Source organism: Candoia aspera, chromosome 12, assembly GCF_035149785.1.
Source record: "Candoia aspera isolate rCanAsp1 chromosome 12, rCanAsp1.hap2, whole genome shotgun sequence".
Classification (NCBI taxonomy): Eukaryota; Metazoa; Chordata; class Lepidosauria; order Squamata; family Boidae; genus Candoia; species Candoia aspera.
This window is the reverse complement of record NC_086164.1, coordinates 18,987,810-19,015,042: the sequence shown is the minus strand read 5'-3', so window position 1 is coordinate 19,015,042 and position 27,233 is coordinate 18,987,810. Positions and strand designations below refer to the sequence as shown.

The following is a 27,233-nucleotide window of genomic DNA, read 5'->3' as shown; positions in this document are numbered from 1 at the left end:
AGTGTTCAACACTGATTTCTCTGGAATCTTATCCTCAGCTTATTTCTTTGTCCTTGAATGTCTGCTGTGCACTGCAGAAAATTTTGGAACAGATTCAGATGTGCAGGTGATAGTGACATAAAAACCTCAGGGCCTAAGAATGTGCTTAGTACAGATGTAGGCTGTTTGCTGCAGCTCTGTGTTGCAAAGAAAGATTGATACTTTTATTGCTGCTCATCTAATAGAGCGGTTTTTAAAATCTTCTCAGGGAACCAAGGCTTCTTAAAGCATGATTTGAAAAACTGGTGGGCTATGCCTATGGGAGACCCTCCCCCCTTCCATATCTGAGTAGAAAAGATGAATAAATGAAATCTACAATAACAAAATGAAGTCTGCTTTGTGAGTCTGTTGTCTGTCTGTCTATCACACAACAAAACTAATTGAAACCCTTATTAAAGAAATGTTTTAGTTTGGTAGACCGAATGGAGCATTGGCTGTCAGATTCTGTTGCGGGAGATACAATTGACCAGTCCCAGCTTGCTGTCTCCAGAAGGGCTGCTCACCTTCCTCTCTTGCAGACAGGTCTGGATTGCCTTTCATCTCTAAGGTCAAGTCTAATTTCCAGCAATCTAAAGCAGCTTCCTTTTATGGATCGAAGAGAGACTATTTTAAGCTATATCCAGAAGTTCCTTGGATGCTAGAAATCTGACAGCTCAGTAATGAAACTCTAAATAGATCAGCAAGAAAGAATGGTGATGTTCAGACAGAAATTGAGTCATTAATGCAGAACCAAACAAAAAAAGCTCAGAATGTTTATTTTAAAAAATTAGATGTTGGCTTATTTGCTTGTTTTTTTTTTGGCACGGTCTTCAAAGTGAGGGCGACAAGCTGAAATTGTATTTTATGTTAGCCAACCAATGCTTTAATTCTTTCAGTGCACAGTAGTGAATGATGGGTATGCGTCAAACTCAGTTGTTATAATACCTAATACAGGAAAGGAGGCTAAAACGAAATATTTTTGCAGACCAAAAGGTGGCAGCAAAACTAGCTGATTTGTTAAATTCAGACGCTTGGCTTGGTGGATTACATAGCATAGGGCTATATTAAATAGTATACTTAGAAGTTTAAAGTACTTAGGTTGCTCTTACATTACTACTGATATTTTATTGACATTTCCTCTCTCCTTCCCTCCTTTCCTTCCCATCCCATAAATATTTCAGTTTCTCCCACTTAAAGATTGTTTTGATTTGCACAGTTGACATCAATCTTACCTAGTCATCTAGACTAGTTGAGACTAGATTAGATACACATCTAGTCAATCCAATAGTGGTTCTTAGTTTTAACATATCAGAAAATACTTTTCAGTCCAAGGTGCAAGGTTGAACCTGTACTGTGTTTGTCCTCCTTCGTCTTTTAATTGATGCATTCTCTGACTGGCTTCCAAGAAATCTTGTGTTCCTCTGGACAAAATTTGAAAGCTACAGACCACTGAATTAGATTCATGCCATTTCATGTTAGATAAATGGGCCTTAGAAAACGAAAGGTTATTTTTTACCAATAGAATAGGTAAAATCCTTTTCTATTCAGTGTTTACAGTAAGTGTGGTATATTTGTCAGCCGTATGAGGTAGACCAGATCGGGAAGCTGATTCCACAAGAAGACCAGAATTATACTTTATTGAGCCAGGCTGTAGCAATGGAATCTTGCAAATCTGCTTGTGTTTTATCCCTTATACCCCACTGGGTCAGGGAGGAGCCAGCCTGAGCCTCTTCCTGATACTATATCCTTTCCCATGGTTTAAGGAAGGATTCTGCCCTTGTTTCTGTAAAGGCTTCTGAATATTCCCTTCAGGGTCATCTCTGTGGCTTTCTACAGTACTTCAAAGAAAACAGTGAAATGCTATGTCTGTTTTTCCCCAAAAGATTGGAATTTGATCATTCTACTAATCTGATCGGAAGTTTTACAATATTTGTTTTCCCTTTTCATTTTAGGAACTTGCTGTTCATCATTGCCACCAAGGGACTTATCTTTCTGCTGATGTAAACTCATTAGATGTTTGAAGCCATGGCCAATCCTTCAGGAGAAGAACCTGTCTCCAAAGCTGGAGAACTTTGCCATGAATGTGGACAATTACACTTGTTGCCAGACAACCATCTTTATAATTTCCAAGATGAAGTAGATGATGACCTGACTTGCCACATTTGCCTTCAGCCTTTGCTCCAGCCTATGGACACACCTTGTGGACACACATACTGTTTTAAATGCCTTGAAAACTTCATGCAGGAGTACAACTTCTGTCCTATGGATCGGAAGAAGCTGTCCTTCCAGCACTGCCGAAGGTCTAGCCTGTTGGTGCGGAATCTGCTGGATAAGCTCATTGTCCTCTGTCCTTTTCAAGAAGACTGCAAACAGACTATGCAACGATGTGAGCTCGAAGCTCATTTGCAGAACAGGTATGCATAATTTTTCATTATAGCATCAGCTGTGCTTCAATGTTATTCGTTATTCTTGATATAGTTGGTAACTTTTAATTTTATTTCAGTCTTGTGTTGAATATTGTATATAATAATGACACTTCAGAGAGGTATTGGGGAATAGGAGATATTCAAAGATGGTATTTCTGTGTCACCCATAATTTGTAACTTCGAACTAAGTTAAGAAGACGCACGTTATTCACAGAGTTACAGTCAGGAAATATTGGAACAAGAATAACTGTTTTGGCATTTGGCCTCTGTACACCACCACATTGGTTGAAAGGAAACACACCCAGATGGGAGCGAAGTCAGGACTTTCAGCTGTAATTCAAGGGGTTTGACAAAAGTGGGGCACTAACCATTCAAGAAGTACAGCTGGTGGCATACACCCCCCCCATCATTGGCGGCTCGTAAGTAATGGAACAAACCAACATCCTTACAAACTTTAGGATCGCCTTTAATACCTGTGCAGTCAATGACTGCCTGAAGTCTGGAACCCATGGATATGACCAAATGCTGAGTTTCCTCCCTCGAGATGCTTTGCCAGGCCTTTACTGCAGCTGCCTTCAGCTGCTGCTTGTTTATGGGTCTTTCTGCCTTCAGTCTTGTCTTCAGGAGGTGAAAACCATGCTCTGTTGGGTTGAGATCAGGTGACTGACTTGGCCATTGAAGAACATCCCACTTCTTTGCCTTGAGAGACTCTTGGGTAGCTTTTGCTGTATGTTTTGGGTCATTATCCATCTGCAATATGAAGCTGCGTCCTGTCAGTTTGGCAACATTTGACTGAATCTGAGCAGAAGGTATAGCCCTATATACTTCAGAATTCATCCTGCTGCTTTTATCAGCAGTCAGGTCATCAAGAAACACCAGTGACCCGGTTCCATTGGCAGCCATACATGCCCATGCAATAACACTGCCTCCACCATGTTTGACAGATGATGTGGTATACTTTGGATCATGAGCTGTTCCTTTCCTTCTCCATACTTTTCTCTTCCCGTCATTCTGGTGCAAGTTAATCTTGGTTTCATCAGTCCAAAGAATCTTATTCCAGAACTGAGCAGGCTTTTTAGGTGTTTGCTGGCAAAATCTAATCTGGCCTTTCTGTTCTTGAGCTTTACCAGTGGTTTGCACCTAGTTGCAAAGCCTCTATATTTACATTCATAAAGCCGTCTCTTGACTGTAGATGTTGACAATGACATGCCTACCTCCTCAAGAGTGTTCTTGACCTGGCTAGATGTTGTGAAAGGGTTCCTGTTCACCATGAGCAGAATTCTGCGGTCATCCACTTTAGTTGTCTTCCATGGTCTCCCAGGACTTTTGCTGTTGCTGAGCTTGCCAGTTAATTCCTTCTTTTTCAGGATGTTCCAAACTGTTGTATTGGCTACTCCCAATGTTTTTGGTATCTCTCTGATGGGTTTATTTTGTTTTCTCAGCCTAATGATGGCCTCCTTCACTTGCATGGAACCTCTTTAGACCTCATGTTGAGAGTTCCAGTGAACAGCTACCAAATGCAAATGTAACATTCGGAACCACCTCCAGGCCTTTTATCTGCTTGATTGGTCATGGGGTACCCAGGAAACAGGCCACACCTGGCCATGCAGCTGCTTGTCAGCCATTCGTTCCATTGCTTATGAGCTACCAACAATGGGTGTGTGTGTATGCCTCTGGCTGTACTTCCTGAATGGTTAGTGCCCCACTTTTGTCAACCCCCTTGAATGACAGCTGAAAGTCCTGACTTTGCTCCCATCTGGGTGTGTTTCCTTTCAACTTCAGTGTGGTGGTGTACAGAGGCCAAATGCCAAAACAGTTATCCTTGGTCCAATATTTCTGGTCCTGACTGTATCTCTCCTTCCCCCTGTTTACTTCCTAGTGTTTTAAGCATCTTTTTATGTTAAATATCCAGAACCAGTGATTAATTTGAACCGTATTCCCCTTGTAAGCCAAGTAATGTCACAAGTTTTGAATTTGGGGTAGTCTGGTTGATGTAATAATAATAAATATTAGCAAATAAAAGATAAATTGTAATGCTGGTAAGAAAGGAAAAGGTAATTCAGAGCTAATTACAATCCACAGACCGTGTTTATGTCTGCATAAGGCCCATGTGGCTAGACCATATTTGTTAAAACAGCTGCTTTTATCATGCTACCCCAAAATTTTGCATTTTCAAATTAAACATTAACATATCCATGGATGAGGAAAGCTGTCTTACGGCACTGGAGGGTTTTAGAGAACTCTGTGGTAACCTCAAAAATAAGATGCTTTAGTTGAAAAACACAGGTGCACCTACAAGCACCTACTCAGGAAGAGCAGCTAGTTCAACATGAGTGATACTTTTGTTATATCATCCAATATTTTACTATAATGTTAGCATGAAAACAGACATAAGTGTTTGACATTGTAAACTCTTGCATCTTGTTGACAGAATCCTTTTCAGACTTCTAAGGGTTGTAAGAGGTTTTGCAAGTTCAAAGGTAGGACTGTGGTTTGCACCATACTGTGACATCCAGCTGAAACGCTAGACAGGGAGGATTTCTGCAACTGCAGAGGTTGCAGCTAATTGAGAGAAAAGTGATCGTTGTCTTTCCTCTTCTACCCAACCAAAGAAAAATGACTAGGTCAAACACACTTACGTAAACGAGTAATTGATTTTGTGAGCTGCGTGCCCTTTAGTGGGCATATTTAAGGCAGTAGGTTGCGTGGACTTGGGAGTTCAATTCCTAGGATTTATGAGGTTTGGTTTAAGCTAATACTAAAAGGCCAAAAGTTAACGTGCCTGTTTCCAAAACAGGAAGTTTGATATAATCCAATAAACATTTTTTTCTTAGTGATTTATAAGCACAATGTATAATTTAAGATTTTAATTGGTTTAAAGCTGTTCATCCTGGCGTTGCATGTAACAGAATGTTTTGTCCAGGGATGTGCCCATTAAAACACATCCATCCTCTCCCATATTACTGAACCCAGACAAAAATAAATTTTTACCCTGAAGTTTAACAGATTGAAATTATAGAGATACCAGCGTGATACCAGTACTGCACAAATCTGTTTGGACACGTTTATAGTATAGGACTTGTGTGTATATTTGTGTAATATTTATAGATACTGTAGCAAGTGGATACTTTTCTGAACTATCACTGGCAGCTTTGTTGAGAAGAAGGTTAGATTTTGAGTAGGGTAAGCATTATTTTTAGAAACAAAAGTCGTATATAATATGAACAACTCTCAAATTGCATGTTTCTAACAATTAATAAATGTTTGCGTATATTAAGTATTCATGTTATAATACCAAAACCAGTGTTAAAACTGTGTTCCAAAATAGGTACAAAAATTCAAAGTCTGGATTCTTATTTGACAATTGTACATATTATCTCTTATTAGCTATTTTATTTAATGAGTCATTGTCATTTCTAAACTGATCCAAGAATGATCATCCCTCAACTGGTCTGTAAACTTTTTGCTGTTGCAAAAGATCATGTATTGAATCAGAATGTGGAGGATTGGATGCCAAGCATGGATTTGTAGAGTGGTCTTCCCTCAGCACAAATTACAGTTTCTTTTACCATTCCTATATAGTTTAAATAGAAAGAGTGGGAAAGGGGTGAGAGGGAAGTCTAAATTCCTGGCTTATTGACTTTTCCGAACTGAGTAAATATGATGGAAATATCTGTGGAAGATTTTAACCCATATTTTGGCTGTGAACAGGAATGCTGAATTAGGATCTCAAATGAACATATGCAATCCAGATGTTGGTCCCTCTTCTGAAATGAGGTTCGCTTTCAGTAGAGAATGCAATCCTCAGCTATTCTTGAGGGTCTTTGCTAGTATTGTCTAAGAATATTAAGTACATCATTGAGGAGTCTGCACAATATTTTTTATTTAAGAAGTCAAATCCAGATTATTCATAGGAAAAAAAATATAAATTTTCCAACATCACAGTTATTTTATTCAAAGGAAAAAATACGAGTTTTGCACTTCGCTTTACATTTCTTTTTGTGCTACAGTAGAAGAAAGTCTAATAGTACCAACTACTGCATGTCTGTCAAAGAGACTGGTGTTGGAAACTAGATGCTAGGCCAGCAGGACTCTTCTCTTTACATCCCAGACAATTAACAATATTTTATAGTCCTATTAGGTTTCATGAGGGGACGCGGTGGCGCTGCGGGTTAAACCGCTGAGCTGCCGATCGGAAGGTCGGCGGTTCGAAACCGCGCGGCGGGGTGAGCTCCCGTTGCTCGTCCCAGCTCCTGCACACCAAGCAGTTCGAAAACATGCAAATGTGAGTAGATTAATTGGTACCGCTTCGGCGGGAAGGTAACGGCGTTCCGTGAGTCATGCTGGCCACATGACCCGGAAGTGTCCTATGGACAACGCCGGCTCCAAGGCTTTGAAACGGAGATGAGCACCGCCCCCTAGAGTCGGACACGACTGGACTTTACGTCAAGGGAAACCTTTTACCTTATTAGGTTTCATATACTGTAAACTTAGCAGGAAGTTAATGTATGTTCTTGAGTCATTCATATTCTGTCCGTATTACTCAACTAAAAGTTTTAAGTTTTAGAATGACTATGGTATGACATTCTGTTTAGTTACCTATTAATTTTGGGAAGAAACTGAAACTGATTAAGAAAGGATGGGTGGGGAGGGAAACTTGTATGGAAAAATTGAATTGAGAAATTTATGTAGGGAGTTACTGAACAAAAGCATTTTTTAAAAAAAAATATATATATATAAGCAGTCCGTTGCTGCTTTGTCAATTTTTAGTTTAAATGACTATAGAATTGTATAGATCTAGTCTGTTTGCTTAAATTTAAAATTTAAATTTAACAAAGCCTAAGATATCTTGTAAGTTACCTGTGTATTGATTAAACACATATTTGGACCAGGTGAGCAGCACTGTTACAACTCCCCAAAAGAACAATATCCCTACTAACATGAGTGGAAGCTTAATGACAGTAAAGGTCCTCATCTTGACATTCCATTGAGCTGGGACAACTCATTCCAAACTAGGACACTCCTGATGTTTCTGGAAGTATTAATGTGCACTTTTATTTGTCCTTGGAAGTTTTAGAAGGAATATGATAGTTTGAAAAATGTATTTGGATCAAGTAAGGTAAAGATATCTCTAACCATTTATATAGCTGACTTGAGGAAATCTGGCACATAAGAAGCATCTATTCAAAAACTGTAAACTGCCCATGTGCTTGGTTCTTGTCTGTTACCTCTCTTCCTTTCTCATGTTCATGTATTCATATATATAGAGAGAGGGGGGGGTATACTGTATATTTGAAAGACAAGATAGTTTCATTAGCAACTGTTTTAATGCCTTTCTCTCTGAACTTCCTGTTGTATTTATTAATCTGACTGCTCTTCTTAATAGAGTTTGCATGGTGGAAAGGCATCCCTCTCCAGTCAGGCACAAGCTCAACAAATATTTCAGGTGGCTAATTTTTGGTGTGATAAGAGAGACATAGAACTCTTTTGGGAATTTGTTTTGCCATCTCATGCAGATGCCCTGGCTTCAAGAAATACAAAGCACGTCTGGAAAGGAAGAGGAATCCTCAGTCCAGGATGAAGGGAGATTCTCTTTCCAGGCTGGAAGCAAAGACTGTGAAAGATCCTGAGGTGTCAAACGGAGTGTCACCCTCAGTGACTGCAAGCTCCGTAGCTGCTGTCCTGTCCCCCGAGATACCAGATCCTGGGCTGGTGAACCCAGCCTTTGATGGGAGTGAAGAAGGTAGGCTTGAGAAGCTAAGGCTGGTGTAGGAGTACATTGCAGACAGTGAGCGAGTTTGCAGAAATTACACTGAGGTCTTCTGCTCCCTCTTCTCTGTAGAAATGTCCACCGATCTGAAAAACATCAAAACTGTATTTTTTATGTACAAAATTGTGTTTATCCTATAATTCTATGGGTTCTCAGAATGTGATACAGGGTGCAGGACTTATCTTTCCAAGGCGTTAGTTTGGGTTTTCCTCCTTTTCTCTTTTTAAAGCAAGTTACTAATTCTTACGGTTGTGAGAATTTGCTTGAAATTCTGAGTATATAGATGGTGCTTTTGAAATGTCAAGGATTAGAGCTGCCCATAAAAGTTTTCATGGACGTGAAAACTTCTGCATGAATAGTAAAATCAGAATGCATGGTTTAGGTTTTCTTTTTAAAGGAAAAGTAAAAATAAAAAATGCATCCCCGTGTGAATGCTGTTGCCGCTTATTTCGAATGAAAAGCAATGCCTCCACCTCCATAACTTTAGTTTAATAGGGATATTTTAATAAATGAAACAGGAAAATAATCCTTGAAATGAGCTCTTTTGTTACCTGTATTTACTTCTCTACATAATCACCATTTGCTACATGCTTCTCCCAATGATGGACAAGCTTCTTAAAGCTGTCACAAAAGAACTCCAAACTTTGTCTCTTCAACCAGGTCCTGACTGTCCTCTTTATCTGAGGAAAATAGATACCAGCAAAGCTATTCTTTCCATTTTGGGAAAAGATGGAAGTTGCATTTTGTCAAGTCTAGACTGTATGGTGGATGGAATAAGATAGTGAGATTCAAATTCTCAATTGCCTCTTAGGTGGTTCATGAATTGTGTGACTAGTGTTGCCATGTTGCAGCAAGATTTCCTTCTTGTGATTCTGAACTTAATCATTGTCTCAAAATTTCAAGTGTTGCAATGTACTGGTCTGAGTTGATAGTGGTGCCAGGTTCAGGGAAGTCTGTGTGAGTAACACCATCTGCATCCCAGAAAATTGTAACCATGAATTTTCCTCCCAAAGCCTGGGTTTATTTCTTTCTTTCCACAGATGAAGCTTTGTAATTTTATTCTATGGATTGACACTTCGTTTCTGGGTCATAATGATGAGCCCATGTTTTGTCAGCTGTCACAGTGCTGTGAAGAAATTCCTTCTCATTCCTTCTTTCATTCTCATAGCATGAAAACAATTGCTGGCAAATTTAAACTTTTGAAGCTTTCATCTCACCCATCAGCATGTCAGGAATCCATCCTGCATAAACCTTCCAATATTGAAGAACATCAGTAATATGACCCACACATTCCTGTGAAATGCCAGGCTTGATGGCAGTTTCCTTTTGACTGATCTGTTGATTGACCTTAATCAGTTCATCAGTCTTTCTCATGTGGACTCATCAGTTGGTGTCATGGGTCGACTGCTTTGTTCTTGATCACACAAATCAGCTCTTCCCAGTTCACCATCTTTGCATTTTTTGGCCCAGTGATGCACAATACTCGTGTCAATGAAGTCATCACCATAAACAGCCTGTATGTGGTAGTGAATTTCAATTGGAGGGACTCCTTTGGCAGTTAAAAATTCAATCACAGTGCTTTGCCTAAAGCACACTGATGAGTACTCACTGCAGGCTTCCATTTCATGAACAATAGCAACACAACCTTTTCACATAGCAACTTTCCACCAACAGAAGTGAAAGAACAGATGCTAAAGAACATGTCAGCACTTTTGGCATACAGGCAGTCCTCACTTAACAATCATTCATTTGGCAACCATCTGGAGTTATAACCGTGCTTAAGAAAAGGGCTTACGACTGTGATCGCAATTTGGGCACTTGTCAACCGTCATGCATTTATGATGGCTGCAGCATCCCTTGGTCACGTGATTGCTATTTTGACCTTCCCAGCTGGCTTTTGATAAGCAAAATCAATAGGGAACCATGTGATTTGCTTAACAACCACTGCAAAAGTGGTCATAAAATCGGGTCCAGTCTCGCTTAATGACTACATCACTTAGCAACCCAAATTCCTGTCTCAATTGTGGTAGTTAAGTGAGGATTACCTGTATAAGTACTGCCATCTATTGGCAGTGTATTACATTGGAGGCGTTACTTTTCATTTGATCCCCATAACTTTCATCCACGGGCAGTTGTTGTAAGTGGACTGTGCTTGTACAATTAATACTCATTGATAAAACAAGGAGGCAAAATGCCTTTAGAAACTAGAAATATATTTGGCTTCTTTTTCTATTTTATGTTCCTTTTAAGGATTTTAAGAAATAGAGACAAAATTCTATATCCGTGGGAAATTGTGATTGAATGTAGCTGGGCAGAAGGCAGATCGGGATTTGTGGAGATCTCTGGATGAATTTCAGTAGATTTCCAAAAAACTAAAAAAAAACAGTTGTAATTATTGCATAAATAAATAAATGCCTTCTGTTAGGGTTGAACTTGTATTGGTGGAATAGGACTGCGCAATTACGTTGTTCAGTATGAAAATTGTGTGTTGTAATTTTCATCTGTAATAACAGAAGTGCATAATTTTACTTGCATATCTGGCTCAGAGGTAGTGGTTGAAAGTAATTTGCTTTACCAAAGCAGAAGCCTGAAGTCAAGCTATTCCAGGAGTGGGTAATAGCTTCTAGCACAAGGAAGGACAGTCTTTGTCCCTCCAGATACGAAATTCCACTTTCAGCAAGTTGGAGATTGAGGGACCAATGGTGAGAAAGGACGGGGTGGTTGCAGGTTGCTCACATTTGCTGCAGAATTTTAAAAATCTGGGACTTCATCTCCACTCATGCACTTTCCAACTTCTCTTGGTCAGATTTACCTCAAAGAGCTAGTCTTCTGGCAGAGACAAATACAATTGAAATCCACCGAGAAGATCCTGAGGAGGAGCTTGGTATGCGTATAGTTGGTGGCAAAGATACACCTCTTGGTAACATCGTTGTGCAGGAGGTATTTCAGGATTCTGTGGTGGCTGCAGATGGAAAAATAACACCCGGGGACCATATCCTAGAGGTAGGGTTGCTATCATTAAACTTTCATGGTAAAATTACCAGCTGATCATTGGCTGTAGCAAATTTTAATCAGAGTTAAAAGCTAGCAGGATCATCAAACTTGAACTTTGGAAGATTGTAAAGCAAGGACAAGTGATAGAAGTGGAAGGCATAAAATAGATACGGAAGTAGGAGGTGTGGACGCTGTGCAGTGCCTCACCTAGCTTTTTGAATGAACAACAGTGTATTAACAAGATTTTGTAACTTTTCTGGTTTACTCTTCCTGATTTTTAAGGAAGAACGAAAATGCTGCCCCTGGTCCATCTCCTTTTCTATTTTGATAGGGGTTTTTTGTGACTTTCCTGCCTTCTGTGAATGACTTCTGCTACAACCTGCATATGTAACATCTCAGAATAATCCTATTTTATTTGCCCTTATTTATGCAAGTCAGCGCAAATTACTGAAGAAATCAAACCTTTCTTCGTAGGATTTCCTTCCCGTGGTGCTTACATTCTTTCATTTTCTTTTCCATAGTACAGAAAGGACGGACGGGCTTAGTGGTAGAAGGACCTTTAGGAAACCATATTCTGACCAGCAGTTGTTTCTGTCCTTCTCCAAGGTGAACGGTGTGAACATTAGCAGCGTGACCCACTGCCAAGCTATCTCGCTCCTGCGCCAACCCTGCGATGTGCTCCATCTTCTGGTGCTCCAAGAGAAAGGGTTTACCGGCAGGACAGGGCAAGTGGATTCCAACCCGGTAGTAAACCAGGAAGTGATCCATGTTATCCTCGTAAAAAGAGACCGATCCGAACCCCTTGGCATTAAACTGATCAGAAAAACAGATGAGCCTGGGATCTTTATTCTGGACTTGTTAGATGGAGGGTTGGCAGCCAAAAATGGGAAATTGCGTCAGAATGATAAGGTCCTTTCTATAAACGGCCAGGATCTACGTCAAGGAACGCCTGAAGCAGCTGCACAGATAATCCAGGTAAGTGTGAAATGCAGCAGTCTGGAGTGTGGTAGTTCAATCCAGAGAAGCTTTGGTCGTGTGAAGCCCCCGTGGGTTGAGAGACAGACAGTTGATCCATACCCCATCGCATAGTCTACGCTGGACTGCAGCAGCTGCCCAGAGATACGTTTTTTCACCCTTGAAATCTGAGGTCTTTCTGCAGAAAGTGCTAGGGGCTAAACTTGGCTCCTTCTGCATTCAGAGCATGTGTGCCAGTGAGGGGACGTGGCCTCTCCCCAGGATGAGCCACTTACTGTAATCAGGTCAGGTAACTGCCTTGTGCATCTTCGTTTTCCTGCCCGTTCAGAGACAGATGGATCAAAGCAAATCGTACTCTAGGGTTGGGCTTTTTTTACCTTTGTTTTTTTGATTTTGGCATGGAATGCCTGGAACCAGTTCTCCCCGTGCACCAAGGTCTCATAGCTTCCAAACATTTTTATTTTTAAACGCCGCTAAGTGTTTTTTTTTTCAAACGCATAAATAACAGAGCTCTGATGTGATTTAAATTTCAGCTGTAAAATTGGGAGGATCTGTGATGAGAAAGAAGAGAACAGGATAATCGATTAAATTTGCAAGATAGTTGGGGAAAGTAAGCTGAGGGTGTAGCTTTGTGAGTTTGTGGAGACGGGCGTTTGAGTCGTGTATAACCTTTTCAGGTAGTCTCTGTGGTTCTCTGCCACCGCATGTTCCGCTGTTGCCGGAGGCAGTGAACTATTACTTACAGATAAGCAGGCAGCCCATTCAAATGATCATTTTGGCTTCACCTCATCTTTAATTCCATTTTCTGCACTTTAGTACGAAGCATTCTTGAACTTGCATGGTGTGGTTCTTATTGCTTGGGGTCACATTGCATGCTAGCTTGTATTAGGATATATTCATCCTGGACTGAGGGAGATCCTGATACGTTTCGCTGATTTTATTCACTGCGGGTAAATGCTTCTGTGGTTGTGAGTGAGGTCTTTATGTTATAAATGTCTGCCATTTTCATTTGATACCCCAAAATCAGAGTGTGGTGCCATTTATCAGCAACTGGCTTGTAAGGTTGGCTACTTGTCTCCTGCACAGCAGAGGAGAGGAAGGAAACGGTTTGGCTTCACTACAGGCAGTCCTCGCTTAACAACCATTCGTTTAGTAATGGTTGAGACTTATAATGGTGCTGAAAAAACCGACTTACAACTGGTCCTTGCGCTTAACGACCGTTGCAGAATCCCCATGGTCACATGATCACAATTTGGGCACTTGGCAACCAGTTTGCATTTATGACCATCTCAGCATCCTGTGGTCACATGATTGCCATTTTCAACCTTCTTGGCTGGCAAAATCTATAGGGAACTGCATGATTTACTTAACAACCACGTGGTTCACTTAACACCTGCGGTATTCACTTAATGGCCACCAAAAAAAGTTGTAAAGTTGGGTCAGATTTGCTTAATTTTGGTTGCTGTTTCGCTTAGCAATCAAAACTCAGGTCTCAGTTATGGTCGTTAAGTGAGGACTACCTGTATCTACAATGAAGTATTAGCTCTCGATGCCTTTCCTACCCTGAACTTTCCATTCCACACAATTTTGCACCTGGGTGTGCTTTTTTTCCTTCCCAATTCTTTTTGCTGCTGTGATATTTTCTCACAATTTATTTTGAACGCGAAGGATTTTCCATCAGATCCACTAAGGTTTATAGGCATGCAATCTATTAATTTTATAGGCCTTGGATTGAAAAACATAGAGCAGGCATTTTGCTGTCGATTGTTGTTCATTTAAACTGAACAGAAAATAATTATTGGTAGAATAGGAAAGAATTGGGCCGTGCCAGATTTTATGGAGCAAACGTGAAGAAACACACATACAACTGAAACACCAATGCAAGGAGTTAGAGCAAATATTTATGTACCAAGCAATTTATTTATTTGTTTATTAAATTTATGTAGCTGCCCATCTCATGCTTGTGACTCTGGGTGCTGCACACAGTTAAAAAGAAAAAAAAACCCATTAAAACCCATTAAAAATACAATTAAAAACAGTTAAAACTATAATAACACAAACTACGGGAGAGTGCCGTGCATGTGGCACAAACATTTAAGGGACTCCACACTTCCAGCCTGGTGAGTTTCAAGAAGGCCAATAGGGGTGGGCCAGTTTCACCTTGAGGCGAATGGTGTTCTAGAGGGCACAGTTGGCTCTCCTCGATCCTGCCAAAAGGGCTCCTTGGCTGAGGGGTCCCACCACATGCCCCTCCTGCCCGATCTGATAGGATGAGTAGATGTAACAGGGAGAGGCAGTCCCTCAGGTAACCCGGCCCCATGCCATGTGGGGTTTTATAGGTCATCACCAGCACCTTGAATTGCACCCGGGAGGAAACTGGCAAGCAGTGCAGCTCACAGATCAGAGGTGCAACATGTGCAGTTCCAGGAGCGCACGTAACTGCCTGCACCACTGCATTTTGCCCCAGCTGAAGCTTCTGGATACCCTTCAAGGGCAGCCCCGTGTTGAGCGGATTACAGTAGTCCATTTGGAAGGTTACCAGGGCATGAGCGACTGAGAGTATCAGTCACATCAGTATGAAAAATAAAAGTATAGTAAACAATCTATTAATACTCCTCTGAATTTAAGACTGACTGGAAAGCCTAAGAACGTACTTGGTAAAGCACTGTACTAAACGTATATATGCAGGAATGCTGTCTAGCAAAATTCCTATTGCAAGATACCTCTTCATGAGATGACGGAATGAAATATCTTTGCATCTGAAATTTTAGACTGAAAATTCTTGTCTGACTTGCACTGAATCCTACTGGAAGAGTTTTGTAGATTTTATTAAAAGTTGCCCTCATGACTTAAGTGATCTCTTGAGCTAACACTAGAAAAACACCACTTGGCTGTACTGTATCCTTTTTATTTTTTAAAATTCCAATTAGTTTTGAGATGAACGTGTGATTAGGACAGGAAAATAGTTCCTCATTTGAGGGCAAAAATTCCATTTTAGATTGAAAAAGTGTAAATATCCGGAGTGAGACAGAGCCAGGTATCTCAAAATGCAATGGAATGTCTCTTGCTTATATGAAACCAGTTGCCTATTTCTTTGGATGCCGTTGACAAATAGCAGGGGAAGAAAAGATGCATTGTTTCTAAAGAATTCCACCTGGTGATCAAGATAATGGGTAACTAATCCCCTGTCTTTCTTTCTGACAACACCAAGAGAGACTCTGCTGACAGTCTGGCGTGCATGTTATACTGACTCATATTCTATTGTGTAAACCATAATTGGTGGGATATGCAAACGCTAAGCCTTATCCTGTGGTTTACAAATCACGATGACTGGATTGTATTGATGCAAACAAACAAAACTCTGCCATAGTGTGATTATCAACAGGTTTTAGAATAATTGCATTAGTAAATGAGCATTTAATTTAGGCCACAGTTTAAGTATTCACTTGAGCTGGGTTAAGAGCCAGTCGAAGACTTTGCACCAACATTTCAGGGTTATGCATTATAAAGGTAATGCATTAGAAAGTTGTCTGCCCTGACTGTATTTGGTTTTTCTGGGTGTGTATAGAAATCTTTATCCTTCCTGTTATGAGAGAGGCTTCTTTTTGGGGTGGGGGAGAGGGGGTGCATTTTCAGGAATTCCTTCTTGGCCTTTTCATGTAGATTTCATGTTCTCTCACTAAATTTTGGATCCAAAGCTTTTGTATGCCACTAAAACAGAAACTGCTGTCGTTTTATAACATGCGCATGTCATAATAATATCCCACAGTTGTATACTGACTGTGGTAATGACTAGTTGTTCACTAAGTTACTACTTTTATTTCAGTTATTTTAGGTCTCTGTGTTTATATCTGTATCTCTCTATCTGATACACACATTTGCTGTATATTGAATTTTCTGTTCCTAAGGCTGTCATAAAGATATTTCAGTGTTAAAAAATGAAATATGCATTTAAAACAAACACTTAATGGAAGCACACTTCTCATTTTTCCAGAGACCCAGGAGGGTCCTTGAAAGCCTGTGATTGCATGAACTCGGATGCTAAAGATGTTGGAATATTTCTCTTCTAAGCTTCTCCTTTTTTGTGACTTCTCCTGGCAGAGTAGCGAAGCCCGGGTCAGCTTTGTGGTCCTCCGCCAGTCTGGCATGCCGCTCTTGGAGGCTGGCGAGGATGGCAGCACCCCCAACGTCAGCAGCAGCAACGGGGGAAGCCCCATGCACAGTCACAGGAGACCCGAACACAATCACTACCGGCGAAAATCCAACTACCAGAAGGTATTGATCGTTAAGTCAGTTTTGGTTTGGACATTGACTTGATTTCTTCACTCCTTGAACAAAGATGGTTATGAAAATAGCACCAAACCATGTGAAGAAACTGTATGACACAACTGGTTAAAGATCTTTCTATGGAACTATGTTTAACCTGCATTGTTAAGATGAACACCTTTACTGTCTGCTAAATGTCAAGCATCTGGATTGTTCCAGGATGCAAAAAGTGCCTTTCTAGTCGAGGGGAAGAATCTCAGCCCCCAGAGTTGCACACACACCTCAAGAGCCTGACGCCCAGCCTTTAGAAACCTGTTTAGAAACAACTGTTCCAAGAGTCTTAACTTTTAAATTGTGACTGGGGTGGGATCAATTAAATACATTGTGCGAGAGTAATTATATTAGCTATATTTAATGTAAACAGAAATGAAATGAGATGAAATTTAATTTTTGCCTTGGCTCTGCTTTCTCTTTTTGGAATGCAGCCTTTGATCATGGGCAGCTCTCAGCCTGGCAAAGGGGTGTGCTGTTCTGTGTAACTTCAGAGGAACTTTGGAGTTGTACAGTGTAGGGAATTGATGACAGTGGGTGAGAGAAGAGCACATGACACGGAGCTAGTAATAGTGACTCGCTGCTCTAATTTTATTGTAAATCGACTTGACAACCTCTCTCCCCTTGCCACTTATAAGGGCCCACATGGAGGCTTCTGGGTAAAAACACAAGAATGCGATGAGAATAAAATGAAAATGGTATACAGTGCCCAGTCATTAAAACAGCTTCTCTGCTAAAAGAGAAGTTGTTTTAATGACTCTCTGTAAAAGTAAGTAAAGGCAGAGTAGAATGAGGGGGAAAAAAGAAGGGGAGGGTGTTAACTGAACCTGTGTTGGTTTGGGGAAAGGAAGTCAACAGCGGAAGTGCTGTTCGTGAGAAGGCCTGTTCTGGCATCATCATCAAGGTCTGCTTCAGGCTGGGAAACACTGATTTCACAGGATGGGGTCAGGTAAAGGCAGGCTGACATGGAGCAAGCAAGGGTATTGTTGTTAAAGCAGGGGGTTGCTAAATTGTCGTAATTGGTAGGGATCTGCACACTTCGCTTGGGACTCATCGGGGTCCAAACTCCGTTGCGGATGATGGGGCTTCTGCCTGCTGCAAAAGAATGTGACATTTCCCACCTTACCATTATTGAGAGTTCATCTTAAATCTGCATTGAGTAGTTATTAATATGTCCCTGCTTGAAGTATGAATAAAAACAGGCCACTGCAAACATTGTGTACATTGCAGAAATAGTTCAGTTAACTGGTGCACCATACAAAAGCATAAATGAACTTTTTGAAATCATTTTCAACCACGGCACTTAATTATATTCAGGAACATTTTGCAAGCTGCAAAAGGTGAGCCGACATGTTTTCTACCAAGGATGCCTTTCTGACTCACATCCTGTTCACCTTCAGCTTCAGGAAAGAAGCTGACTATTTCGCCCTTTAATAGAAAATAGGCATGTAGTTAAGACTAGAATACACAAGAACTGAGAGATAATAACATTTGCACACGGTAAAGGTGTTTTGAATACACAATTTTAGTTATTCATGATAATTGAAGTTAAGGGGGAGATGGTATTTGCAGAAGAGAATCCGAGGTGGGTACACTTTTACCTGAAATTCTTTTGGAGACACATTTGGAAAAACAGGCTTGGGGTGGGGGGAGGTTGAACAGGAACCATCCAGAAAAGACATTTAACCTACTACCTAGGAATTCAAACCTGAAAAATGGGTTTCGACTCTGAAAGTTGTCACAGTGTAAATATTTCTGTGTTTCATTTAAACACGCCTCTTTTTTCCTTTCTTCAAACCAAACATTTTAGAATTTCTCATGAGAAATGTCTTCTTAGTTTTTAATCGCTGTATATCTCCTCTGGATGTTTCCACGGTATCACCCATCCCTTGGCAAAAAAGGAATGCCATCTTGGAAATGAAAATATGAAAATGAGCTGTTTCAGTCTGATGTATTATGCTGGCTTAGGATATGCATCTAAACAACTTCATGCAATTAATTAACATTAATTACTGTACATTTAATATATAGGTTATTGTCTTTCTTCCCTCTCCTCCTCTGAACTTTTAGGCACTCCCTCAAGGATACTTCAGCCAGGAGAAGGTAGTTACCATAAAGAAGGACCCCAAAGAATCTCTGGGAATAACCATAGGAGGTGGAAGAGATATTAAAGCCAGACTCCCTATTTATGTAACCAGTGTCCAGCCTGTTGGATGCCTCTTCAGGGATGGGAGAATTAAGAAAGGTAGGATACCCCCCCCCCTTTTTTTTAATTTGGTGATTAAGCTACCACTGACATAGGGAATGATGCCTTCATGAATTTGCTAAGATTATAATGAGTTGAACTAGGAAGCTACATTTTGTACCAAAAATGTTATAATCTGTTTCCTTCTGATTTCCATCACAGGAGATATACTTTTGAGTATCAACAATATTGATTTGACTCATCTGAATTATAACGAAGCCGTCTCTGCTCTGAAATCAAACGCAGCATTGCAGACAGTGGTACTGAAAGTGCTTGAAGTTGTAATCCCAGATAAGGCATCTGAAGGTGCTGAGACATTTGACAGCAGGGAAAACGGGCTCAGCTGGGCAGGCTGGTCTCCTCTCTGGCTCACGTGGCTTGGATTGCCAAGGTAAGTTTGCCAGTTTGGTGTCGGCAGCGGGAACGTTCCTGATAATTATTAGCCTGATCAACAGAACTGTGTAATGCTTTAGGGTACTCTTCTTCACTTTGCCTTTCAAAAGTCATGCCGGAAAGTGTTCCTAAAATGTCCCTGGAGTTAAACCCACAGGTTATGCTTGAATCGAAAAACTGTCATTTAGAGCCATCCCTCTGCCTCAAATGCACAATCAAGTTCTAAAATTGAGAGGATTGAAAAGACAGACATGCAGCTCTAAAGGCCTTTGCCCACCGTTGTGCTTAAGCCCTGTGCACCCTTCCTTGGATCCACACAAAACACTGGCTTTGTTAATCCTCTTCCTGTCCTTTTTTCCTTTTATTCCAAGTTCCTGCTATATTCCATGAACCTGATTTGTGAGAGGGCTGGTTGTTACAGGCAAGGTGATTGGTTTTCTCCTGTGGCTTTCCTTGTGCCCCTTTTTATTGGGTCTATAGGCAGGAAGAAAAACATCCCACCCATTGGGGCATTGCAATAGAATTGGGGAGGGTTCTGCCTGGTCTTCTCTGGGTTGGCTTGTCTGCCCCTCCTTCCAAACCCCACTTAGGCATCTTCCAAGTTGACATAATGTGAAATAATGAAACATGGGAAGTCATCAGGACAGACATGGTCTTGGAGGAAGGAGATGGGCCTTGGCTAATTGCATGAGCAAGTAAAGCCCATGGAATGGAACAACTGAGCCTGACTCTCTGCTGGACAGCCACCTTTCTGTGGTGGGGTGGGTGGGTGTTTGTATGATAGTGACTGAAGCTGACAAACACAGGGAAACTGGAAAATAAGCTACAGAAGGCCAGTTTGACATCCCTTATTACTTTCTGGACACTGCAGTGAGTGTTACCTGGGATATCTGCAGAACTGTCTGGCCCTTGAACACGAAATTGTTCAGAAGGCTGTTTGAGGGTCGGCAACAGGTCACTGGGTGCCTATTTATATTAGTTTTAACTGTAGTGTTGACATTGTGATTCGGTCAGTGAATTATTATGTTGGTTGTTTATCTGTTGTGTTCTGCTTAATTGTGCACTGCCTTGAGTCCTTATGGAGCATGACGGTATGAAAGTATAGATGGATAAATAGAGCTGCTGCATCTGCATCAAGGTCTCCAGAGACACTATTTCAGAGTACTGTTAATGCAGAATTGCACAGATATACTGTATGTATAAAAAAGGTGGGGTAAAAATATTAATAGTAATAATCACCTGCCGCACAACACCCCAGACTTAACAATAGTTAATAAGAAAGACAAAAAAAGTCTGGATGGTAGACATCACAATACCTGGAGACAGCAGAAGAGAAGAGAAAAAACTGGAGAAAATCACAAAATACAAAGACCTGCAAATAGAATTAGGACGACTGTGGCAAAAGAAAGCAAAGATAGCACCAACAGTAATAGGCGTCTTTGGTGTGACCCTAAAACATCTGGAGCACCCCTTGAACACCATCAGCATTTACAGAATCGCCCTTGGTCAACTGAAAAAGTCAGCTTTGCTTGGAACAGCTTCCATCCTTCTGCGATACCTTTAACACCATCAAACAACGTCTGCCTATCCCAGGTCCTTGGGAAGGACTCGATAGGTGAACAAAAATGCCAAATCCAGTCTGACTGTGTGATCAGCCACAACAATCTCATTCCCCAAGTAAAACAGTGGCAGTCTGATACTGTTCAGAGCTGGTATCAATTGGAGCAGCACAGAAGCCTAGTAAAATACAATAAAGAAATAAGCTGTTAATACACACAAATTTCTTCCCCAAATAAAACAGCGAAAGTTTCTTCTGCTTTGCTAGGAGGATGCAAAGAAGTTTATTTCTAAATTAGGGGATGAGGTGATAAGTCTGAAAGGGTTTTAGGGAATGTGTTAGCAAAAAATCCAAAGGAGCCCAGTACCAGTTTTTTGGACTAACACATTTTTATTAAAAAGGCATATGCTTGTGTGGTCATGACTACAACGAATCACCTGTCTTCACCTCCAAGATAACGGATGGTAAAGCATTACCGATTTTAGACAGCTTGAAGCTGTAGTGGGATGCTGTTGGCTGAGTGGAGAGAATCCTAGTTTATCTAATGACAACTTACGGCTGTTTCACTCATGGACTAGGGATACGTTGTGTGGGTAAGGAAGAAGACTGGTGTCAGATCAGGAAGGTGAAAGGGTAAACTGCAAGTGGGAGTGGGCAGAAGTCCTGGTTTTCTGCCTGTTGCACATTCTGGGTGACCAGGTAGGGTTTGAGTTCTGAATCAAGATTAAAACATGAGTAGAATTGTATTGAGCCACTTTGTCTTAGCAGCAGAAACCTTTTTGAGAGTGGGGCAATTTTTGTGGTTTAAACAGACAAAATATTCCCTTAAAAACCTACAGAAATTCAGGTTGCTTCTGGGTGTAATGACAAAATCTGGTTAGTAGCTGTTCTTCTCTATCCATAATGAGCAGTGATCTGTGATACCACCCTACTTATGTGGAATGAGACTTGCATACAAAGCGTATAGTGATAAATTATCACTAAATATTTATTTATTCATTCATTCAGTTTGTCCCCGCCCATCTCCGATCAGGGGACTCTGGGCGGTTTCAAATACCAAATGTGTCTCATCAGAAGGCTGAGGCTGGCATTTTAAGTTTTATTTGATGTTGCATCTGCTGAATTTTGAATATAGAAAAGTACCAGTGCTGGATTCTGAAGACAGCGGTGAGGTTCTTTTCTGAAAGCTGATCCTGTACAGCTAGTTAATTTCACTTAAGAACTCCAGTTGAGTTCGCACCCTCGGCTAAGCCCTAATGTGGTTTGATTGGCTAAGTTAAGCTAAAATGGATATTGCAACCAAAACAGTCAACTCTTCTTATATTTGCCTTGTAGTATCTCAGTTTAAAAGACCACTGATTTCTCTTCATGGGAGGACTATTGACTATTGACATTAGACCAACCAACTGCATAAATCCAAGGGATGAGAAAAAATTGTCACATTATGGGGCTGTGGAATTCCTTTCATTTAGTCTGTGTTGTGTTACTGCTCTGTTCTCCTAGATCGGGAGCTCTGAACCCTTTTGAGAGTCATCCAAGTTCATGGACCTCGTGAAACCCATCTGTGGACTTCTGGTTAAGGACCTCTGTCCTAGCTTATGTTATTTGACAGCTCTGCCATTTCTTCCTTCCCCTGTGCCCACTTGGGTATGAACTCAGGCAGTAATTTTGGAGGCACACAGAGAGAAGCAGCCTCTGTTTCATTACAGCAGCAGCACTTATGATCTGATCCTGTTTCTCTCCCCCCTCCCCAATCTACACCTTGCTTGTTGGTCTGTGCTACCCTGTGGGGTTTACGCAGTCGGTCGGTCGAATGTTAAAGCAGCAGCACTGATTCTTGGAATATAGTTGTCTTGCCTGTGCCTTTTACATTTATTGGCTTTCTGTTTCACTTTAAAATGATTGTCACCAGTGCGGCTGTGGTGTGCCATGCTGGATCCAGTGCAGCCTCTGAGCTGGCACTCAGCCACGGTACAAGGGCATGGGGTGTGGGAAACGGTGTTGGCTTGTTTTCAGAGAAAGGCTTTACAGAGAAAGAGCTCCCCCCAGTTGTCCGTATCAGCTCCCAGAATTGGATGGGAGCAGTGATCATGGGGAGTTCTGAGGAACTGAAGTCTGCACAGCTGGAGGAGAGCCAGGTTGGGGGATCCTGGTTTCGGGCAGCATGGGAACCCGGTCACAGCGTGTAGGTGAGCACTGTGTTTGCATTAGTCCTAGCTGTGGTTGTTTCTAAAGGCACAATCCCTCGGAAAGCCGAGATGTGATTCTCAGGCAAGAGCACTAATGGTAGCGATGTGTTTATTTCAAGAGTTGCAATTGTAATACAGGCCTGGCATTCCTCCCTAGGTTATTCTGTCCCTGTAATACTTCTTCCTTCTCCCTGCTGAAAGGTAAAAGGTAACTTCACCGGGCTGTTCTACCCAGAAAAGCAAAGTGTTTGTTTTCTTTTTCAGTCACCTCCACTGCTGTCAAGATATTGTCTTGCATAAGAGCAACTCTGAGAGCTGGGGATTCAGCATAGTGGGTGGATTTGAAGAAAGCAAAGGAAACCAGCCATTCTTCATTAAAACCATTGTGCCTGGAACACCTGCCTTCTGGGATAGACGGCTGAAGTACGTGCGTTCTTGCTCCTGCTGTTTTGGTTTTCTGTTTGAGAGTCAGCTTGGTGTAGTGGTTAAAGGCGCCAGGCTGGAAACCGGGAGACCGCGAGTTCCAGTCCTGCCTTAGGCACAAAGCCAGCCGGGTGACCTTGGGCCAGCCCCCCTCTCAGCCCCGGGAAAGAGAGGGCAAGGGCAAGGGCAAGCCACTGTCACATTCTGGAAAATGTTGCCGAGAAAACTGCGGGGGCTAGTCTAGGCAACCGCCAGAAGTCAGGATTGACTTGGAAAAAGGAAGTTTCCTCTTGCTTTAAGATTTCCCTAGAGCATGCAAAGAGTTAGGATGCCTCTGTCTCTAAGAGCAGGACCTGGAGGTGAGGTTTGTATGTGCGACTTGGTGGCAAACGCCTGGAAAAGAAGTGTGGTTCTCTCTCTCCCTTTCCTAAAAAGATGCAGAAAGAACGACTTGCAGTGCAGCATGTAAGAAGCAAGGCCGCAATTTATCGAGAGATACAGCAGATGCCATCTTTAGAGCTCACCCATAGTAAACTCTTTTGCGATGGGGAGTTATGTGCCAGTTGGCGTGAAAACCTTTTGGGCTGGATTTTTATTGTTTGTTTTGTTACGCGGTATTTAACACGGTGCAGGTTTCAGCTGCTGTTCAGGTCACCGTGAGCAACACACTGAGCATGTTATCGTAACTGCAGTGTTTCCTCTTCCCTCACTAGGTGTGGGGACGAAATTGTGGCAGTCAACGGAGTGTCGGCCATGGGCATGAGCAACAGCGAACTGATTCCAATGCTGAAGGAACAACGGAACAGGGTGACCCTAACAGTGGTCTCTTGGCCTGGCAGCCTCGTGTAAGGTGCCAGCTGTAACAGGATGCTGAACTGGGAATGCCTTCGGTGGTGCCTTTCGCTGTTTGGAGCGGACCGACCAAGGAAAGGCTGAGCTGGCCTCAGACGGGCTTCCTCCAAGGGGCCGGTTTCCCATGGAAAAGGCAAATGCAGCTTGTTGTTGGAGTCTGATTTTAGATCCATCCACCTGGTAAGTTAAAACTGTACTCTGATAAGCAGTTGGCGGTGTCTCATTTTATGGTTATTTTTGTCATCACGACGCGTGTTGAACAGGGAAACTCTGAGCCACAGCCTGCTGCTCCTGAATTCCTCTTTTAAACCTGCTGAGCTAAACAACAGCAAGCTGAAACTCTAAAGTGATTTATGGCCTTTAATACAGTCATCTCGGCTATTAGTTGACTGAAGTAGCCACGTTCAAGATACTAATAATTACAGGGAGTGAATCATTTAGATACTGATGCCTTGCAAAGGAGGTGGCATGGGAGTGTTAATCCCATTGTGTAGGTATATTTGTGCCTCTTGCTCAATCTGATTTTTCAGCCTTGATTCAATGTGTTATTTCCAATGTAAAGCTTGTGGCTGGACACTTAGCAGCCTTGTTCGACTTCAGGACTTGTTTTTGAGAAGGCGGTCTGGAAGCCCAGAAGAAGAAAGTTCCTTCTCCACTGAGCCCCTTTCCAGGCTCTCTCTCCTGTCACTTATTTCCCAAGTTAGAGAGGACAAGAACGACCTCTGGAAGAGCTGTTCTGGAAGAACTCTCCTAAAAGGGAGAGATCGGCCACTTGATATAAATTAAATAGGTGGCTACTGTGTCCCTGCAGACAATGAAGGCTTTTAGAACAGGGCCAGTTGCCCAATTCCCCCCACAGTGGCTTGAGAAGTTCTCTTCCTGCTCATTTCCATCCCAACAAACCCATTATGACCATCATCCTGGCTGGGTTAACTTCTGATCACAGCATCTTATTAAAACGGCCAAAGAAAGGAGTTTGGAGGAAATAAAGCCATCTAGCCACGCTGCCCTTCGAAGTGCTTTCTCCCCCTGCACAGAGAAATTTGCAGACCTCCAGCTGCCACCGTGTTCTCTAGTTGTGGTCTTCCTGGAAATAGGGAAGGGAGATGAACAGGTGATCAGCATACCAACCTTACCCAGCTCAGAAAGCAGTCAAAACCCACCTCCCTCTGCTGTTTTCCTTTTACCCAATTCCTGTAATGGTTTCTGTTTTTTTAGATCAGTCATATCCTTTAACTAATTGAGCATCCTTGTGATTGCTTGCCGAGTACGTTTGTCCTTCCTTTTTTCCATGGCAGAGACTTTGTCCTGTGAACAGTTGTATGGCAGATTAAAAAAATCAGCAGCCCAGCCTATTGTACAGAAAGGTAGCAAAAACTGCGCCTAAGGAAGCATTTGCTAAATCTGTTTTCTTGCATATATGTGTACGCACGCATATGCCGATATTTGAAGATAGTTTCTTTTTGTAAAAGTAATCTCTCCTTCCTTAAATAGCCATAATAGCTGTTTTCTAAGGGTACATTTATTTCACTGGTTCAAAAACCTGCTTTCTATTGTTCCATGATCTACGAAGTGATCCAGTAGCCTGTTTGCAAATGTTGTGTGGTTGTGAAATAAGTTACAGAACTTACTAGTTTGTCATAATTAGGAAAATAATACGGCCTGCTACCTCCAGTTAAAAGGGATTTCTAAGACCTTGATTTGCACAGAAATTTTAAGACTGCTGAAACACTGCAACCCTCTACAATGTGCTTCTCTCACTTCCTCTCAAGAGAGCATGCAGGTGGGAAGTTAGGTTCACACATCTCAGGAAACAACTTGCAGGTGGATACTGCTCCCACATTCCTGCTTCCCCCAGGAACATGGGACTTCCACTTTCTGGAAGTTCTGGTGTGCCTTTCAGTTGGAGCCTTATTTCAACTGAAGAGCAAGTCAGGCTGACAAAAGTACAGGGCTTAATATTCACATAGGCTGTGTGAAATAGCAAATAAACAAAAGGACTTGTAAAACTGATTTATGCTTAAATCTGATTCATGCTTGGACTTTGTTGCCTCATTTTAATCTGGCAAGTAGGTACTAATGCTACATTTAAGGATGTTGATTCAGTGGTGCAAATGTCAATTTCATGAGATTAGCCGTATGTGTGCTACACTTAAATATGTACTTGTCAAAGCATATGCCTGAAAGTTAAGGTCTGCATTCAGATGTGCTTTTAAAGGATATTGGTAGTTACATCTGCCTAATTTACTGATAAGAATAATGACTTCTGTCTTCACGTTTGAGTCGTGTGTGACCTCTGTAAAGTGTGTCTCTTGCAATAGCTGTAAAAGGGTATCAGACCTTTTTTCAAATGAAGGGGGTGTGCATTTTCATTTCATTGTATTGTCTTATTTCAATGTGCCTTCAGCAATCAGCAGGAAATCTAGTAGCTACTGTATTACTTTGCACCAAAGAATTTGTTGAAACTTGTAGAGACTTTGTCATTGCTCTGATACATTTATAAATTATTCTGAAGTTATGAAGATATTTGGGTTTTCTGTTCTGACCAGATCCACTTCCACAGACTACTTTCATCATACCTTCTGATCACTGGTAGGCCATTCTGCCATTCTGCAAGGAAGACTGACCTCCTGCAAACTGGATGCACATTCTTGCCTCAACTGTGGTGTCAGGGAGAGTGCATCCCTTCCTAGAATTCTTGATCTCTCAGCATCTGAATTACTCCCCAATTGTAAAGCATCATGGCCTGCTCTTTTAAACGCCTACTTAAAAAAAATATTTCAGGTAGCTACTTACTTTTGGAGGGAGAAGGCAGGGCTAGGCCAACCCTTCTCCTTCAGTGTGATCAGATGTTGGGTTTTTAATCTTACAAGATCTTTGAATTGACAAATATAGATTGGGTCCATAGCAACTTTCATATTAAAACATTCTATGCTAAATGGCAGCTTTACCAGCCATAACACTGTATAAACAAACACAGTCATCTCTGAAGGCAGCAAAGTCTTTGAGAGAGTGTCTCTTGCAATAGCTGTAAAAAGGATGGGTAAAGGTAAAGATTTCCCTTGACATGAAG

At 41.5% G+C, this 27,233-nt stretch overlaps 1 protein-coding gene across 4 annotated transcripts in view; it reads left to right on the top strand.

Moving 5' to 3' along the window:
- Positions 1 to 26,678, top strand: part of LOC134504539 (ligand of Numb protein X 2-like) — a 44,615-nt gene extending 17,937 nt beyond the window's left edge. For all 4 annotated transcript variants that reach the window (XM_063313802.1, XM_063313801.1, XM_063313803.1 and 1 more), the window contains 9 exons: positions 1,971 to 2,432; positions 7,961 to 8,187; positions 11,021 to 11,217; positions 11,815 to 12,183; positions 16,285 to 16,458; positions 18,571 to 18,745; positions 18,908 to 19,136; positions 23,150 to 23,308; positions 24,022 to 26,678. In XM_063313802.1, the coding sequence (XP_063169872.1) occupies positions 2,032 to 2,432; positions 7,961 to 8,187; positions 11,021 to 11,217; positions 11,815 to 12,183; positions 16,285 to 16,458; positions 18,571 to 18,745; positions 18,908 to 19,136; positions 23,150 to 23,308; positions 24,022 to 24,157 (2,067 nt within the window). In that variant the 5' untranslated portion in view covers positions 1,971 to 2,031 and the 3' untranslated portion in view covers positions 24,158 to 26,678. The remainder of the gene's footprint in view (positions 1 to 1,970; positions 2,433 to 7,960; positions 8,188 to 11,020; positions 11,218 to 11,814; positions 12,184 to 16,284; positions 16,459 to 18,570; positions 18,746 to 18,907; positions 19,137 to 23,149; positions 23,309 to 24,021) is intronic.
- Positions 26,679 to 27,233: the final 555 nt, after the last annotated feature.